This window comes from Nuphar pumila, chromosome 6 (assembly GCF_984573655.1).
Source record: "Nuphar pumila chromosome 6, dmNupPumi1.hap1.1, whole genome shotgun sequence".
In the NCBI taxonomy this organism is placed as follows: Eukaryota; Viridiplantae; Streptophyta; class Magnoliopsida; order Nymphaeales; family Nymphaeaceae; genus Nuphar; species Nuphar pumila.
The window spans coordinates 4824957-4845138 of record NC_143254.1 but is presented as its reverse complement, the minus strand read 5'-3'; the positions used below and the strand labels follow the sequence as shown (position 1 = coordinate 4845138).

At 38.7% G+C, this 20182-nt stretch overlaps 1 protein-coding gene across 2 annotated transcripts in view; it reads right to left on the bottom strand.

Moving 5' to 3' along the window:
- The window catches only part of LOC149833714 (ABC transporter A family member 7-like), a 29279-nt gene extending 10051 nt beyond the window's left edge, over nt 1-19228 (bottom strand). Inside the window, exons 1-7 of one of the 2 annotated variants that reach the window (XM_090010967.1) lie at nt 18992-19228; nt 15266-15647; nt 14988-15067; nt 14677-14821; nt 14473-14592; nt 14269-14393; nt 12007-12165 (exon numbers count right to left, since the gene is read on the bottom strand). In XM_090010967.1, the coding sequence (XP_089867093.1) occupies nt 12007-12165; nt 14269-14393; nt 14473-14592; nt 14677-14821; nt 14988-15067; nt 15266-15647; nt 18992-19087 (1107 nt within the window). In that variant the 5' untranslated portion in view covers nt 19088-19228. The remainder of the gene's footprint in view (nt 1-12006; nt 12166-14268; nt 14394-14472; nt 14593-14676; nt 14822-14987; nt 15068-15265; nt 15648-18991) is intronic. The other variant, XM_090010968.1, reaches the window with a different exon arrangement.
- Nucleotides 19229-20182: the final 954 nt, after the last annotated feature.

The following is a 20182-nucleotide window of genomic DNA, read 5'->3' as shown; positions in this document are numbered from 1 at the left end:
GAATATCGTGCAATGGCCACTACAACCATGGAGCTTGTGTGGCTTAGAAGTCTCCACTGTGATATGGGCATCGTCATCTCAAATCCTTCGAAGATGTGTTGCGATAACAAGAGTGCTATCTATATTGCAAGCAACCACACCTTCCATGAGCGTACTAAACATATTGAGATGGATTGCCACTATGTTCGAGATGAATACCTAAAAGGAACCATTATACTGCCCTACGTCACATCCGAGTACCAGTTGGCGGACTTCTTCACCAAAGCTCTTGCTGCTCCTCGTTTCATGTTTCTTCTCAACAAACTTTTCGTTGTATCCCCGTAAAGCTTGAGGGAGGGTGTTAAAATATATATGTAATATATTTATATATATATATATATATATATATATATATATATATATATATATATATATATATATATATATTCTGCCCAATAAGGGGTAATTCTGTAACTCGCCCAATAGGGGCATTTTAGTCTTTTTCCTTTTCTATTTTTTTCCTTTTTCCTTTTCTATTTTTTTCCATTTCTTTTTGTCTTTTTTATTTTTCTTTTTTGTGCATTTAATGCACAGCTATTGGGGGCCCCAACAAAGAGTCATTGGGCCCCCAACGGTCACAATTATGACCGTTGGGAGCCCAACGACTCCTTGTTGGGACTCTCAATGGTCCCTCTCTCTTGCTTTTCTCTAACTCTCCCTCACTCCTCTCTTGCCTATAAATAAGTGGGGTCTCCCCCTTTGTAAAGTGTGGCTTCTACAAGCCCTTTAGTGCATTTATAAGATTTTATGCTTTCTAGCCATTTTTGGCTTTTGTGTATGTCCTCTTTTGGACTTGTTCTTTGATTTCTATGTGTGAATGTCCATTGTAGGACATACATTTCTTTTCCGCATATTTCATTACACTTAGACGTACTTGAAGGACTTTTCTGCCATTAGGTTTAACTGTAATATTGAAAAATTATGATTTAGAAGTAATGACAAAAAGAACAAAGGACCTAAACATCTTATGTGAAGCTTATAATGAGAAAAGCATTTGGAGTTTTTTATAGAAAGTCCCTCTCTGGTTAACCTATAAAGTTGATGATCTTGACATCTTCAGATACACATGTTTGAAGCATGATACATGTTCAATAATGAGAGCATCTTCAATAAAGATGAAATTCTCTCAAAGATCCAATGTATTTGTAGTTTTCTGGGGAGAAATGCTTGGTTTGAAGCATGCAAGTTGGATTCAAATGTAAAAACTAAAAAAAAAATATTTGTATTGATTCGGGCCGGATTCAGACCACCGCCTCTCGCTGTCATTAAAGACAGCGAGGCAGACGGGAGGAGGGTTACGAAACCCCCCTCACCGCCTTTCTCCTCTGCTCTCTCCCTTACCCTCTCGCTCGTCCACTGTCACCGACGCCGGCGACCCCCGACAACCCACCGCCACCGACGTCGGCGACCTCCCGTCTCCAGCGAGCTTCTCTCTGGCAGCCTCCCCAGGTACGCTCCTCCTCCTCCCCTTCTTCTCCTCTTTCGTCTGCCTTTCTCTCTCTTTCCCCCTCGTTTCTCTGTTGCGCAGGGAGGGTGGCCAAGTCGCCTCCCTGCTGCCCTAAATCACAGGGGAGGGGCAAAGCCCCCTCCCTGCGACTCTTTTTAGCGAGGGAGGGGCGAAGCCCCTTCCTGTGCCGTGGTTGGTAAGGGAGGGGCCGAGCCCCTCCCGATACCCTCTTGTTGCAGGGGAGGGGCCCAGCTCCTCCCTGCACCCTTGTAAGTAGGGGAGGGGCTGAGTCCCCTCCATGCTTCTTATTACAGCAGGGGAGGGGGTCGGCCCCCTCCCTGCTTCTTGTTACGGCAGGGGAGGGGGTCGAGCCCCTCCCTGCTCTTTGTTTCGGCAGGGGAGGGGTCGAGCCCCCTCCCTGTGCCTCTTAGCTCTTTAGGCGAGGGCATCGCTCCTGCCTCCACTGTTTTTCGACAGATAGGGGCAAGCCCCCTCGCCTCGTTCCTGCCTGACATCAGGCAGGGCCTTCACCCCTGCCTGTTCGCATTTCATTAGGCAGGGGCCGAGCCCCTGCCTCTGTGCATGTTCGAGAGGCAGGGGCCTGCCTCTTTTTTACTTCGTCAGACAGGGGCGCAACCCTGCCTGCCCTCGCTTTCTGAGGGCAGAGGTACAACCCCCTGCCTCCTCGTATTTTGCTGACATCAGATCAGCAAGGGCTCGCAGCCCCTGCCCCTGCTTCTTGCGCTCATAACAGGTATGCAAGGGCACTATGCCCTTGCTTCTGCTTCCTTTGCGTTAGGTCAATGGCAATGACTCCAACCTTCTGTTTTGGTGTTACCATGCTAAGATTGTCGCTTTTGCAACTCGTACGTCGGATCTCGCACTCCGCGACCCGAGCCGTCCATTGCGTATACCCGCAGACGCCAGCAAGCTCGCAACTCTCCAAAGTAGGGGAAGATTGCACGGAAGACTTGGATAATTGAATTAAGTTCAATTAAACTAAAAAGGACCATTAAATATATATATATATATATATTTATACGAGTATGCACTTAACTCAAGGACGCGGTTTGGCGATCCTTGTCCTTTACCTTGTATCAGTCTTTACTTGCCGCCGCGCATCACGCCGAGGTTTTGCGTTGCACTCATGCTTACAGTTTTTACTTGTTGTTGCGCGTTGTACCGAGGTTTTGCATTGCAATTCTGCTTACCGTCTTTACCTTTCCGTCGCGCTTTGCGCCTAGGCTCTTGCTTTTGCATATCTATGTCACATGGGTGCGGGTGCGGGGATTCGGCACTTCCAAAAAACCCAGGTGCGGGGGTGCGGCAGGGGCAAAAATGTAAAAAAAGAAATATATATATATATATATATATATATATATATATATATATAAGGGGGTCGGGGGTTCCCCCGGCGCGGGTCGGGGTTCAGTTTTTTTTGCTGGTGTGTTTGTTTGAAGACTTGTTACCCACGTTCTGCTTGTTGTGTACTTTAGCTCAATGGGACAAAATTGATGAACCGAAAGGATTGGCAATCTGATCAACCCAGCCTGTTGCGTTCTGCTGATTGTCATGATTCAATCATGTCTGAAACTCCCTGGTCTTCACAAAAAAAAATATAAGCGAAAGGTTTGATGTGGTTTGTTGGAGAGACAGTCTTCACGAGGCCTACGGCGCCACTGCCACGCCACTACCTAGGGTTCTTCAAATTTCATTTTATATACAGTTGCACACAGATGACAGCTAAAAGAAATTTATTGGATTTGACATGTGGAAAAGAGAGGTCTACACAAGGCTACGGCTAGAGCACCCATCTCGTCAGGAGAAAAGTGAATACTAATAGCCACCAAGGCTCAACCTCCACCATTATCATTTATTATGGAGAGAGAAAATCCTTGACGAAAAAGGATCTGGTTGGTTGAAGCATAAAGACTTTAAAAGGCTCTTGAATTTTGGTTTTAATTTTTGAGGAAGATGGATCATCATTTCCAAGTTAACAATATGTTTTCCAACGCTGTGAATTAATTGTTTGGAGGCAGGAATAGCATGGGATGCCAACAAAGCTCGTCAGATGTTGTGGACACAAGTGCCCCTTTATAAAACAAGAGCAGCAGCAACAAGCAGTTGTCTAGATTTTTTTTTTTAAATTCTGCAGCCCATTTCGTAGGGCAAATTTTAAAAAAAAAATCCAAACAAAAATGGGCTGAAATGACCCTGGGTGCGGTTAGCACACCCAAGATCGGGTTGACCGCACTCGGTGCCGCACCCGCGTCGAGTCGCGTCGACGTGGGTGCGGCACCCTGCTAGCCGAATCCCTGTGACATAGTTGCATATGTGTTGGTATTGCCTTGCTATTGCAGATGACGTGCAGGTTCTCGCTCTTTGCGTATGCCTTAAAGGCATCCTCGTGGAGGATGCAAGGACCATTCACCACTCTCTCTCTTGCGGCGAGAGTTGAGTTGGGAGCTAGCGTTACATCCTCATCTAAGGAGAGGGATACCTCGTAAGGATCCTGACTCTTCGAGTACGCAGTGTTGCAGATGAGTTGGGGTTCGAGCGAACTTCTTAGCAGGGGTTCTGTTGGGAAACCTGTATCTCGTCTATCGAGGCCGGTATCGAGTCATGCGAGGAATGTAGATATCCCGATAGCGGATGAAATTCTAGAAAATCGCATGCATAATGTTGGCACAAGGTACTGGCTATTTCAAAAGATAAAGAATGTCAAAAGTAAAGTTGATAAGCATTACATCTTTGTGGAACACTCCTGTTGAGGCTTCTATTGAGGAGCAATACTGCCTTCATCCTAGAGTACTCGCAGTCGTGCACTACACGTCTAGTACTGCGATGATCGGATGAGACGATCGTGCGACCTCGAACAGTGTTAAATGCACAATGTTGTAATCACATAAAATGACCTCATATTCGCCTTCACAGGCAAGATGCTCGAGTGGTTTAAAGACCACAGCATAGAATGGGTCGTTATTTAAACAACCCCTAACGCACTCATTCGCTTCTTGTTGTTTGTCAAGAGAGAGGACAGAGCGGTACAAAACTCCAATGGACAGGTTGTTAACAACCACCCCACGGGCAATGATCTGACCTCCCCAGTCATTGGAGTTAGGGGAAAGGAGCTATAATAGTTAGCTCAACACTTCTGCAGAAGTTGGATGCATCTGTGGCATTGTTTTTCAGCCTATGGGGAATTCTCTCTCGGCTAAAACCGTCCCTTTAGGAGCGGACTCAACTAGCTATTCGGATTATTGAAAATACATAGAATAACAGACGCCCGAACTAGTCTCAATTGTTTCTACGTTTTGCCTGCGCGTACCCGCAGGCCAGTAATATCAAAACATAAAGTTTGTTCACACTGGTTGTTGGGTCGTGAGACTCGCTTGCACTACTTACTCTCTTGCAATACTTATTCGCTTCCACTATTTACCTGCTTGCACTGCTTACCTGTTTAACTGCATATTTGCTTTAAACTGCGTAACCTACTGAATTAAATGTACATAATTCAGTTTCTTGTAGTCTCTCTTGTGCACCTACTAATTTTTCGCGAAACTAACTCATTCTAATGGGTACAGGTGATGATTAGTGTTAAAATATGTGTATTATCGTCATTTGTAATCTCGTATATATTTATATTCATATATATAGATACATATACATATATATAGATGTATATGTATATCTATATATATATATGAATATAAATATATATTCTTTATTCACCCAAAAGGGTATTTCTGTAAATTCCTGTTTTGCGCATATTCCACTTTGGAATATTGCTTGTAATTTTTCATTTTTATTTTTTATTTTTCTTCTTTTTTCCCTTTTTAATTTTCGGCTTTTGTGCCACATAGGGAGGCTCCCCAAAGAGTCGTTGGGGAGCCTCCAAGGGGTAAAAACCCCCTTACAATGGAGCATAAGCTCCCTCAAGAAGTTGATAAATACAAAGGGGAGAGCCCCTATTTATAAGCAAGAAAAGGAGCCACAAAGGGGGCTCCCAAAGAGTCGTTGGGGATCCTCCAACGGTCACATATGTGACCGTTGGGGGCTCCCAACGACTCTCTTGGGAGCCCCCTTTGTGGCTCCTTTTCTTGCTTATAAATAGGGGCTCTCCCCTTTGTATTTATCAACTTCTTGAGGGAGCTTATGCTCCATTGTAAGGGGGTTTTTACCCCTTCTCCATTATTCTTCAATGATATGCAACTTATGACTTTATGTCATATTTTTCCCTTTTTATGGGTTTTATGTGTTAGCACATTATGTGCTTATGTTGTTTCCCTTTAATGGGTATATTTGCACTTCACGTGCATAGATATGGGTTCATTATTGAACCCAATGTATTTCAAGTCACTTTCTAACATGGTATCAGAGCGAGGTCACGATGGGGTTGTCCTTTGGTGCAACGGAAAGCATGTCACTCAAGAAATGGTGAAGTATTCATTGCTCTTCCTTTTTTTGAAGTTATTCGGTATGTATCCCTTTTCTTAAAGTATTATGCATTTGAAAATATGTTTCTTGCATATAGTTTGTTCGTTTAATGATAAGTGGAATTATGTCTCTTCACATTTCGTGTGCTCATATATTTTAAAAATATCTCCCTTTTAAATTTGGTGAACTCGTTTGTTGTCCAAATATATAATTTGTGTTCGAACTACTCGTCACATATAATAGCAATTTATGTTTTTAAAATTACCTTCAATTATGTGAGATTTATAATTCTTACATAAGTATCTCATGATTGACCTATAAGTTAACGTTTAAAATTATATATGTGATTTCTTGCTAAAGTAATGATCTTTTCTTAAAATTTCTTAACTCTCATATAAACCCTAATTTGATTTGAGTTCCTCTTTTGATTATGGATTTTAGTGCATTTTTGAAAAAATTGATATAATCCTTATATGAAAATCTCTCACATCTAAAATCTTTGTTGAATCCTAAAGTAGTTCTTGTTAATGATAACTTATAAGAACTCCTATAAGTTTTTCAATGGTTCTTTTTTGAAAAATTGTTTATGATAAACCATTAGGAAAGATTTTTTAAAAGGAAATTCTCACACTACATAGAGTGCATAGTTCATCTATTGCATCCTTTTGGTATAAATGACTTCATTTTTTCATCTTTATAAACTTGTTGGTTTGTATTTTTCATAAGGTTTCGAAACCTCTTAATAATATCTTTAAAAAATGCCTACATTGGCCATAATATGGTTTTCTTTGTCCTCAATTGCACTTGCTAAAGTTTGAGAATTTCAAGCATTGCTCTTTTTATAAAGTGCATACTTGCTCACCTTTGTGTATTTTTGTATTTTGTGCACATTTGTTTCTCAAATATTTGCGCTTGTAGGCATTCCCTCTTTTTTATGAAATACATGCCTTAGTGCATGTTTACACCTTAGTGTGTATTTGTTCAAGTATTGTATGAGTGCCTTCGTGCACATCTTTTATAAAGTCTTTTGTGCTTACATGTGTATTGTCTCTTCGTAGACATTTTTGCATTATGGAGCCTTTATGCACATTTCTTTTTGTGAAAAATATAATGAATTTAGATATTGAGTCCTTTTTAAATCATTGTAAGTGCTTATAGCACTTTGTATGTTTCCGCATATCTCATCACAATCAAAGAATATTTAAAAATTGTTGTATGGGATTTAATCCCAAATCTATAAATTTTCAAGTGTTTCTTAAATATTCTTTCCTTGGATATTGTGTTAAAGCCTTCTTTGTGAACCATTACGGTTCTTATGATTTCTTTGATTAAAAGCTTGATTGTTTTGATGAATTCTTTATGTTGTTGTGTTTATTGCTTAAATAAGTCTTTTTTGGTATAAATGACTTGTTTGAAGATTAAGCATAATTTGTGTTTATGCAAAATTGTTATTACGAAGCATATTATTGGTTATTGGACCTTTCGATTCAATTTTTTAATCGGTCCTCTCTTCTTTGAAAAATGATTCCTAATGTGTTTATTGCCTTTTTGTGGCATTTATATTTGTCCATCACATGTTATTTAATGCATCATTTATTTGGCCTTATTATTGTTATATTAGAGATGTTTGTTGAGGTGAGTTATGGGCACCTCGTGTTATATCATTTTAGATTGTCCACCTTCCATATTATAGATGGTTGTTGAGGTGAGTTATGGGCACCTTGGGACTCTAAAATGATTTGTTGTATGATCTCTAATTATGAGTGTGTCACTCATTTTCTCTCTTGTGGCCATTGATATTATTAATGCTTCTATGTAAATGTGATGGACATATGGTGTTTTGAAACCTTAAATGTTTTAAGGTATATTTAAAATCAAGGGTTTTGGGATTATTGCCCAACTTTTTCTTGCTTATGGATCTTATGAGTGCATTTGCACATTTATGATTTTGTGTTCTTGTGTTTTTGCACAAGTGTTCTAAGTGTTCTTAGTGTGTGTATGTTCACACATTTGTTCTCAAGAATTTTTATCGATTATAGTATCTTATTGAAGATATTTTTTACATGCATTTATTCCAAAAATGTTATTGTTATGAGAATTCTTTTTAAAAGGAATATTATGTTAATTCAAGGTTTTACTGTTGTCATTACAAGTTTATTGCCTCAAAAGTCTTTTCCTTTTATGCCCATTATCTAAGTGTCATCATATGTAGACAAGAATTTTATTACACCTTCGTGTGTTTTTAGCCTTTTGTTGGCTTTTGCTCTCTTGGTCTAGTAGCTGAACACACTTGTCTTGAGTGATCTTATATGTAGACAAGACACGTTGATTCACACCATCGTGTGTGATCTTAGTCCATGTTGGCGTTTGTGTTCTTGTTCTAGTCGCTTAGATGTATGCCCATGGTTGGCTTATTTCACTCATGTCAAGTGCCATCTTATGTAGACAAGAGATGTATTATGTTTTAGCCCATAGTTGGCTTATTACTCTTGTTCTAGTAGCTGAACATACTTGGTTTTAAGTGTATTTTTTACGTAGACAAGAGATACTTTTTAGTCCATGTTGGCATGTATTCTCTTGCTCTTGTCGTAGATGCACTTATTTCAAGTATTATTATATGTAGACAAAAGGTTCGTTTACACACCTTTGTGTGTGTCTTTGGCCTTTAATGGCTTTATATTCTTGATCTAGTAGCTTATACACTTGATTTATGGGTTTTGGAGGACTAATGAGAAAGTTGTTTGTAATGAATAAACTATTATTGAAATTTGCAAAATTTCATTCATGACTTGTGTTTTTCAAGTAACTCATATTTTTTATATGGATATCAAGTTGATTTCTTAGCATTTAACCTATATATTAAGTGCTTATGGTTTTTGCCACCCTTATATGCAAAATGTGGATTTTGTCAATTAAGTATGACTTTCATAAATGATTTTAAAACCTTGTGAACTCTTGGGTTTATTTTGCCTATAGTATGCTTAGAGACTTCGTTTCTCTTGTTTGGGACTTCATTACATGTTTGAAGCATGATCATTAATGAGTTCCTTGAGTATTAATTCATTTAATGATAAGTATATGCATATGCTCTTTATGGTCTTTTTTGGGCTCTCATTCAATAAAACATATGTATTTTATGCCTCTTCGTAGGCTTCTTGTGGTATCCCTTTGTGGATCATTTTGTTATTCCCCATTATGGGGTTATATTTGTCCAATGTTGGACTTTATGAATGCATTATGCATTCTTGCAATTTATTTTTGCATAATTTGCTTCCGCTCAGTTTGTTTTAACATGATGTATGATTTCGAAACTTTAAGTGTCATTTCTGCATAATTTGCATAATTTCTAACATAGGTCATCCATGATTATGCTAGTTAGAAATGGTCCATTTGAGTAAAAGTGCAAAGATATGTTTTACTTGTTTCTTTGTTGATTCTCTACAGGATCGCTAAAGATGTGGAACATTAGATGCATCATGGATTCGATCGATGGGGAGTTGGACTTGAAGACCTAGCTCAAACTGTCATGAAGATGGAGTTTTTTCTTAAAAACTTTTGAAGAATTGGACTTCGTCTCAAGGCTTCCCTTTGTTTTTCCAAACTTTCGGGTTTTTCCCCGCAAAGTTTGAGGGGGGATGTTAAAATATGTGTATTATCGTCATTTGTAATCTCGTACATATTTATATTCATATATATATATAGATACATATACATATATATATATATATATATGTATATGTATATCTATATATATATATATATGAATATAAATATATATTCTTTATTCACCCAAAAGGGTATTTATGTAAATTCCTGTTTTGCGCATATTCCACTTTGGAATATTGCTTGTAATTTTTCATTTTTCATTTTTATTTTTCTTCTTTTTTCCCTTTTTAATTTTCGGCTTTTGTGCCACATAGGGAGGCTCCCCAAAGAGTCGTTGGGGAGCCTCCAACGGTCACATATGTGACCGTTGGGGGCTCCCAACGACTCTCTTGGGAGCCCCCTTTGTGGCTCCTTTTCTTGCTTATAAATAGGGGCTCTCCCCTTTGTATTTATCAACTTCTTGAGGGAGCTTATGCTCCATTGTAAGGGGGGTTTTACCCCTTCTCCATTATTCTTCAATGATATGCAACTTATGACTTTATGTCATATTTTTCCCTTTTTATGGGTTTTATGTGTTAGCACATTATGTGCTTATGTTGTTTCCCTTTAATGGGTATATTTGCACTTCACGTGCATAGATATGGGTTCATTATTGAACCCAATGTATTTCAAGTCACTTTCTAACAGATTAGGTACACCACGGGCGATGACAAGATGGCTCCAAGACTTTCTTCTTCCTGCTCTTAGCTCGCATCCTGGACGTTTGGGGTTTTGTAATGGATTTTCCTTGGGATATCCGAATTTTGTACTATTTGGAGAACTTCTTAAATGAAAGTGGTTTTTCCAAGTGTTTGCAAGTAGCATGGTTTGTGCATTTTGGTTCTTTAGCTAACGCGCTCAAAGTTGTCAGCTTGCCTTTCTGAATTTAACAAAAAAATAGTCTTCCGCTGATTTCATAAACAAACTCTGAAGGAAAGAGATATTTCTAGTCTCTTGCTTGTTTTTCTGAAAAGGTTCGCGAGTTGAAATTTGGAGCGTTACACAAATGTGAGACATTTTCTATAAAAATCAATTCTTCAGTCATAGCTGCAATATCTATATCAAGAGCAATCATGGATTTTAACAAGACCATTTTGAGTCTTTTGACACATTAGTATCAGAAGAAAAAAATGTAAAGGAAAAAATTTTACGGGACTCTACAAGATTCAGATGAATGAGCAACAAAGGTAACTTGTCTAAAACAATGAAGGTGAACAGCTAGTCAGCTATGAAAAGTGCACCATTTAGCAAGATTTTTAGAATATCTTCAATATAGGATCTAGCTAGCCATGTGCCTAAAAGCATTTATACTTGATCAACCATAAGGTGCACTAGAGGCCTCAAAAAGATACATATTCATAAGTTAGGAAAAAGAACAAATGTTTATATGCACCAAAAGGTCCAAAGTACATTTGGACCTAACACAGCAAAGAGTACAGCTGACCAACTTAAATGATGATATCAATATGGTGGAACCAGTGAAAAAGCCCAAATTATTAACACTAGCTTTTAGATTGCATCTCCCACGATCATTACCCCTTTTACTATAGCTTACACTTGATAGGTTTCCATACCAAGGCTCAATTCAATCAAGTTCATAGCATCTACCGATTTTTTCCTATCCCCCTTGCTTTTGAGGCTGGGATCCTTATACAATACTCAAAATAGGAAAAAGTAACCATATGAGCCCATAGACCTCTTTTGAGGACACTAAGCCCTTATTGCAATTGATGCTACCGAATCAGCTGCTTTATCTTTAGTACCAACTACATAGTTGAGTTGTTCTATGTATAGTGATCAATTGATTTAATGGCAACAGAATAGTGGATTTTAACTCGTCAACTCAAATTTTCAATCTTGAGCATTTGGAAATGAAAGTTTAAGAAACTCTAAACTAGATGAAGTTCAAAACCATGAAATATGCCACAACAGGAGAGAAATTTATCATGAATTTTTGTAAATGAAAAGAAGATGCTTCTTTGGAATGTGATCTGAGATACTGATCTATAATGAGAAATGATTATTATCAATCACGTCAAAGGGAAAGCCTATGATGAATGCATAGACTATCGAAGAAAGACCATTATCCTTCAGATGAATTATTACTGAACCATAGAAGAATGATCAAATTATTATGCCAATATGGGGTAATTAAGATGCTTTCCTACACAGAATTAGGGGGATGCCTATAGCATGCACCATCAAGAACATGGATCTGACTGCCATGAGGCCTATGGCTCAATTGAAGTCAACAATCCTCATCAAATGTGTTAAAATTACATATTATACAACGTTAGCATATCTTCATGAATCTGAAAGAAAATATTTAACTTAGAATGCATGTATGTTGCATACTAGCATATCCAAATATACACAAAAAAATGCAAAATTTGCAGAACAGGTTGCACATTCAGAAAACCAAGCTTGTTATCACTCACAGGAAATAGTAATTCAATCACCCATGTAAAGAAAAGTGGACCAATAATCGACGAAAAATCCAGCCTCAGTTGTGTTGCTGGTTTAGGCATTTCCTTCACAAATTCTAAAGGCATCTTCACACCGGTACCTTTAAGGAACTGGAGGTAGGCATTTGATGCCTGCATAAGACAATTAGTCACCTTTTCAAATACTACAGGTAAGCATTTTATAAATGAAATGTAATAAAAGTATATATATGCATAACACAAGGGAACAAGCCTGCACATGTCATACAGGTGAAAATACAAAACAGAAATTAGCAAAAAGTGTAAGAATACCAAATAAAGTAAAGTTTGTGTGGATATAGGAAAAAATTATTAACCCAAGGCAGAACTAGTGATTTATAATGAAGCACCTATGAATTGAAAAAAGCACCAAAAGAAAGAATGATGAAGCCTTTGCCAGAAAAGGTAGCATCTGCATAGTAAAAGATATTAATTCTCCCACAACAAACAGTCCACCCAAGGTTGTAAGTAGTGTATCGTTACCCGTATCGGTAGGGCCAATAGTAACACCGTATCGTATTGTAAATTTTTAATAAATTTTTTTAAAAAAACCAAAAAAATAAGAAAAATCAGAAAAAATAGTAAAAATTCTAAAAAAATCATATCACATCAAATAATGATGAATTGCACAAAATACAAAACATTTATGTCTCTATGAGCTACATAAGACATCAGTAAACATCAACTATCTCACAAGAACAATGCAAAATATTAAATATTTTGCAATTAAGAACATGCCACAAGACTCATACTTTCATACTACATAAACAAAAATATTATGACAATATTTGTACTCGATTTTCAATAAGTTTTCACTCATTACTTGAGTGACTCATTGCTATGCTGGATCATCTAATGTCATCTTTGTTGGAGGAGTGTGGAGCTTGATTTCTACCTTGATATAAATATTTAATTTATGCAGATCCAACTTCTTTGTTAGAGGAGTGTGGAGCCCCCGAGGCAAATTTTTTTCAGAGAGTAGCTTTGTAATTTTACTCATAATAAAGATTGTTTTACCTTAATAAATTTTCTTGAGTGAAAAAATGGTGGAAATGCACTTCTAATGGTGACTAAACAAATGGAGAAGTTGGCCCTCAAAAGGTATTTAAAACCCAAAATGAAAAAAAAAATTGGCCTTTTTAAAGTGCGCCGAAGGTGTATTGTACGATATGCCATGTATCGTACGATGCAACACGATACAGAAGTGTATCATACGATACACCCGATATGGGTACAATATATACTTGTATCGCGATACAAGTGTGTATCGTATCGTAAAGCCCAAAAGTAACGATATGTGTCATACCGTATCGTACAATACGGCACAATACGAACAACCTTGAGTCCACCAAATAGACTTAAAGCAAATCGAACTACTTGTTTCTAAAGAACAATGTAAGTCACGATTTCAAGAGAAAAAATAATTGATTCACTTGTTTCTAGAGCTGGCGCTTCGACAATTGTGCAATAAATCTCAGTGGTATGTAACTAAACTACATTTAATTTCCTTTACATTGTCTTTTCCAATGTAGAGATAGAAAGATTACACGGAAAAAGTCCATATTTTACAGAATAATCTGATTAGCACAGAGAATATTTTATACCTTTTGTAGCTGGCATAATGTGTAACTTCCTAAAGATTAAGAGTCCTCTAGTACCTTGGGAGGTGTGAACAGTGCAGGCACGGGACACGATGGCTCACTAGCATAAGATTTGACAAAATTTAAATACAACTTGGAAGTAGCAGTGTCACCTATAAGGAAAGATGGCCCAATTATCAAGCGAACCACTTAGGTGTAGTTGGGCTAGGAACTCGTGAGCTGATTCCTTGATTGTTATTACTTGATCCCTCCAGCCTCCAATTTCCTTATAACTACACCACTAGTGGAATTAAATGCCTTGTGATTTCCACCTTTGTTTGAATGCTAATTGAACTAGAAAAAAGAAAAATCCTTCAATGAAACAAGAATGGCATCCTGTTCCTGAAGTAATTTAAAGTTTAAACAATAAAGAAACAAGTAGAAACCACAGTAGCATGGCTAACAATAGAATTATGACCACTGCATCAAGATTATAAAATCTGGCAGAATTCATCTGCTGCTATTATCCGAATGACAGTTCATTCTAATTTCCAAAAAATAAAAAAAGGAAAAGGAAAAGAAAAGAGGTGTTCAGTAGCATGCAGGGATGAAGAAGGTGCATGGTGATCATACGCACCACATTTATAGAACGTGCAACACGCAATAATCTAGCAGAAGCGCCCCCTGTGTCATTTTTATATGTTGAATTGTACCAAACACTCACATTGAAACTTTTGTCATTTGAGTTTAAGAAATCATAAGCTGCATGAAACACATCAGTGTGAACCAGACAATTCAAGCAATCGATCAAATAATCAAATAGTGATATTTATTGCCATACCTGCAACAAATTCATTAGTCTCTCTTTTTGAATTTCCCTTTCTGTAACCCTTGAATAATTCATTATTAATATCTGATGACTTATTGCGCCACAGAGGTAGACCTTCTACACATTTTATCTCTGCAAATACACTCTCACTAGTAAAAAATTAAAATTTAGATACACTGATCCTGGAGAGTTTTGGAAGATGGGTACAGCATATACCTTGCTTGAATTGAATAGAAGCTATCTGGATATCTAATTTCCCAAGAATTTCAGCCGCGCATTGAGGTCTGATGATATATAAGGGACGATCAGAGAGGAAAGCAGGTTCAATAAATTGTGTGGCTCGAGGATTTGTATCTGTTCCCTGAAAATGCATTAAAGAAACAAAATAAATAAATCCCACATGCATTCTGAAAAACGTATTCAGTAAGACCTGTGTAACAAAAGAGGTATCTTAAAGAAAAGAAGAGAAAAAAACATGGGCCTCGGAAAAAATAATCATGCCCATGAAGGAGGAAGAAAATACATACTGGCAGGAGATCAGACAATGTGCCCAAAGGATCTGACATGTTTGCAGAAAGATTACTTGTAAAGAAGTTCCCAGCTAAGCCTGCCAACACATGGCAAAATTGGCACTTATAATATTCAAGGAAACACTAGAATTAAGTTTTAAAACACTGAAACATAGTCTTCAACGAAACATGATCAATTCTAATTTACAGGTTTCTTGAAACAATGAAAAACCAAATCATTCAAAGATCCATCTAAACATAATTTTCCAAAAAACATTGAGGAGAGAATTGCATACTTTCTGCTAAGGATTGGTTCCCCCCAGTAAACAGTATGGTCACAGGGCATGTCTGTGTTTCCCTACACGAGCTGTGTGGTAAGTCCTCTGATGGATCAGAATCGCTTTTGACAGCCCGCAGCTCAGGATGTGGTATCTGCAAGAGAGATGGCCATTCTGGTGGGCTAGGTATGGGACATGAGAAGGCTTGATCCAGCGTTGAGTACTGGATACCACAAACTTTTTGGCACGAACCATCAGCTGCCGTGCTGACACACTTGCAGCCGCATTTGTACTTAGGCTTGTCTAATTCATTGTTGATCACCTTTTGGAGAGTCAAAAGCAACAGACACAAGACGAATGGGAAAGCGATGAGCCCAATATTTGTTTTATAATTTCGCTTCTGCAGATGTGAAACAAACAAATACTACATATCAGCACAAAAATAGGAATATAATCAACGGAAGACTCTCAAACTGTTCACTAGAGGAACAAAAGCATGGCACATAAACATTAACTCAATGAAAAAAAAAAGATTATTAGATCAGAGTAGTAACTACTCTATTTGGCATAGTTAAGGGTTCAATTCATCCCCAAAACCAAGATGGGCGGCTGAAGTCTAAACACTGCATCGACTTGTCCAATATAAAAAATTTCCTGATGATGAATCCAAGATGGCAAGATCATTTTACCTTTCAAAGTTTAGTATAAAAAAATTCCTGATGTTGAATCCAAGATGGCAAGATCATTTTACCTTTCAAAGTTTAGTATAAAAAAATTCCTGATGTTGAATCCAAGATGGCAAGATCATTTTACCTTTCAAAGTTTAGTTTTTGGACCATTCTTGAAATCAAAATATTATGTACTTATTTATATATTGATAAAAACATGCTAAATGAGTTTTCAGGATCTTTTAGTTTTATTTTTAAGTTTTGACTACACAGATGTGATCTACGTGTTTGATTTTATATGGATCAGCTCTTGGCACATTCAATTCCAACACATGGGTAGATTTTTTTAAGGTTTGAAAAATCAACTGCCCAAAATCTTCATAATTTTTTTAGGCTCCAAATATTTCTTTTCACCGAAAAAACATGATCAAGGTGTCAATTCCTGGTAAATCGACCATGAACAACACATTTGTGAGGTCAAATTTTGAAAGAAGCATCAAAAAACCCGACATGTTTTCATCTCTCTCTCTCTCTCTCTCTCTCTCTCTCTCATATATATATATGAGAGAGAGAGAGGCGAACTATAACCATCAACATTATGAAACAGGTTCAACCAACATTGAACCTGCCGAAAAGCCAAAAACGGCCCAAGACATGCCAAGGAGCCCAAAAAAGAAAAGAAAAACAAGATACAGATACAGTTAGTCGACGAGCATCACGTTGGATCATGAGGGGGCCATGGAGGCAGATTGCGCTGAAGATCAGGGATGTCCATGCATAGAATGGCATACACGTCGGGCAGAATAAGGTTCAATAGTTTATTGAACATTGTCGGAATATGCCAAAAAATAGCGTTGTTGCGGGTCATCCATACGGCCCACCAGGATGAGAGAAGCCAAGTTCGCCAAATAATCCGTCATTTGTTGCAATGATGAACTGGCTAGGGACCCCACAGCAAGTCGATGGTGAACGATTCCTAGCGCACGCTGACCCCCGGCTTATTCCAGGTCACCTTAAAGATGTTTTGAAAAACAATGCATTCTCAAAAAAGGTGAAACGTAGATTTTTCGACCGCCTCACACAACACACATTTACTCGGCAGATAAAATCCGATTGATTTGAAGAAGTTGTCAGTCTGCACCAGATCGTGTAAGATTAGCCATGCCAGGAAACATGATCGAGGAGTCGGTCCCTTGCCCTAGATCAGGCTCGCCGGGAACCGGTCCACCCCCGAAGGAAGGAGAGCGAGGTAGCATTCTTTTGAGCGGAAAGATCTGTTCAGAGCAAAGTTGCTTCCAAAGAACTGTGACTGTAAGTCAACATTTCCATTATTTGAAAGAACCGCGGAGCATGCTTTGATCCATGATCGACGAAGCTTTGACATTGTTCGCTGATGCACGCTTGTAGCCCCCACCAACGATTCCACACCCTCGTATTTAGCTAGAAGAACGCTTGCACACGTGGACCCAGGTTGGTGCGCGAGCCAGCTCTCCTTCACGACGAGCACCATATTCCTCAGCCTGGGATCCTTGATTCCCAAACCCCCCCTATATAGAGGAAGTCGAAGGGTGTCCCACCCGATCAGGTGGCACTTGTTGTTAGGGCCTCACCCAGACCACAGGAAGTTCGTCACTACCCGAGCTAGCTTCTCACTAACCCCCATAGGCATTAGGAACATAGACATAAAAATTTCTGGCATAGCATTTAGAACGTGCTTGATGAGAGTTAGTCTACCAGCGATGGAAAGGTAAGAAGCTTGCCAGCTCGATATTTTATTTTGAACCCTTTGAAGAGTAGCGCTTTAGGCTGTCGTTGTTATACGACTGATTTGAAGCGGCAGACCCAGATAAGAAAATGAGTTTTTCGATATCGAGCACCCGAATATCTGTTGGCCCATAGCCAGCATTGACAGAGGGGCATTTACCATGAACAGACAACACTTATCATAGTTTATGGATAGACCTGACATCGATAGGAAAAAAGGACAAGCTTGAATCTTAACATTTGTTGGACGAAAGCCCTTCCGAAGATAATTATATCATCGGCGTAAGTCAGGATCTAACTATGGCATTCCTGTATACCGAGAGGCTCAATTAGACCACACTCCACTGCCCTCTTAATCAAAACCACAAGGCCTTTAGAGACGACATTGAAGAGTAAAGGAGACAGGGGACATCCTTGTCGAAGACCACGACTAAGTTTGAACTGTTTCCCTTTTACCCCATTGATCTAAATCTGTGACTGGGCATTGGTTACCAGCGCATGCACTCAACTAGAGAAGCGCCTACGGAAGACCAAGTTCGCCAACATGTTGAAAAAGAACGGCCAATGAATCGAGTCATAGGCTTTATGAAAGTCGAGAGTGAAAAAAAGGCCTCCCACTGATCTTGAGAGAATGTAACACTCAACTAGAGAATGTAACACATCTTGAGAGAGAGAGAGAGAGATTTCCCAAAATGAAAATATCATTTTTCACGAGAAAAACATGATTCCAGGTGTTGATTCCTGGTAATTCAACCATGCCGGACACATCTATGGGGTCAGAATTGAAATAAATAAATAAATTTATTTGTTCGGGTCCCATGACCATCCAATTTAGCTGGAAATGGTGGGTGTAGGCTGTATCAACTCAATGTGACCTCATATACGTATTCGTAACATCACGAATTTTTGAAGTCCTTGAGAAACACGCTTACGTCGTCGCAATCACATGATGCAAAACCCATCTTCCACTAAAACAAAGCATGTAAATCACGAGAGAAAGTACGGGAATAGGCGCTGTGTCGACAAACAACATGCAGCTAACCCTAATTCGCGATGGAATGAATTCACAAAATCAGCTCATAAATCTGGTTTGTCAGTAAAAAAATTGAGGTAGCAAAACAAGTTTAGAGATCAAAGAACCCAACTCCGCAGTTTATTCGACACTAGATTGGATGAAAGACGCGAACACAAGACACATAGAAGCGATTCTTTCAACAGCTCAACAGCGTTTCACGAAGAAGATGGAACCGACTGCAATTTGGCCAGAAATCGATTCCAGAAGCAAAAAAAAAACAGAGAGAGTTGTGCGTACTTGGAAGGTGAGGTTCTTCCTGAGGAGAGCGTTCGCCTGAGTGAAGAACGTCGGTGGGCCGAGTGACTCCCTCCGCCGGCCGTACGATTCCGCCATGGACGGTCACGATTTGCGAGTTCCGTCCAAGGCTCCAATGAGATTTTTCCCTGACCGAGAAGGAAGCGCGATTCCTCCCGCCAAAATTCAGGAAAGGGATGGAACTTCGTTTGCTCTTTCCCTTCCACCGAACCCCGCACCGCTGGCGCCATTTATCGGGAGCCGGCAGCCAGTCTCTTAGTTGACGAAAATGCCCTTTATTCGTTACATGACGGTAATGCCCTTAATTAAACGAAGTTGCTGGCCGTTTGAACTTTGAAGCGCCCGCCATCTGATAAAAGTCCCGAGAAGAAAGGATTTTAGATGACGAAAATACCCTTAAATGAAATTACTAAAGCACCCCGTTATCAGACTGACTCGAAGTTTTTTCTGCATCTGCATACCAATAAAATTACCAAAATAACCTTTCAGTTCTCAGGCGAGTTTTGTTGCTCGTTTGGGAGAACGACAAAGGGTTTTTCTTTTTTCTTTTTTCTTTTTTCTTTTTTCTTTTTTCTTTTTTCTTTTTTCTTTTTTTTTTAACCAATGGATGCCGAACCAGTTGACCGAATTATCCCTGACCTTTAACATATAGGCAACAGAGTCCGGATATCCGCACGCTGATAAAACGGTCGCTTTCTCGGTCGTCTATTTTTTCACCAGTTACTTAGTAAATTTTTTATTTTACTAAAAGCAAAATATGCAAACCTAAAACCTCAAAATAAAGATTAAAAAATAAGATCATGTGTAAATAAATTCATTAGTTTTTACAAGGACATGATATTTTATTTACACGATAATATCATTATATTTTAAATAATGAATCCTCGAAAGAGTTACCTATGCTTTCAAACAATAGGAGCATGCAGTTGGGATGGACCTTTATGAAGGGGCAGCTGCCAAATTCGTGATTTAGTGTAAATACAAAGGAGAAAGGACCTCACTTCTCATCCCAAATGCATAAACTCTCACTCAGCCCCGAGATTTCAAACAGGACCACCAAGGTAGTTTGACCAAGATTTTACTTCCGAACCACCAAATGCATAAACGCTCATCCCAGCATCGAGATTCCAAACAAGCCTTAAAGGAAATCCACAACTCCTTTCAAAGGCGTAG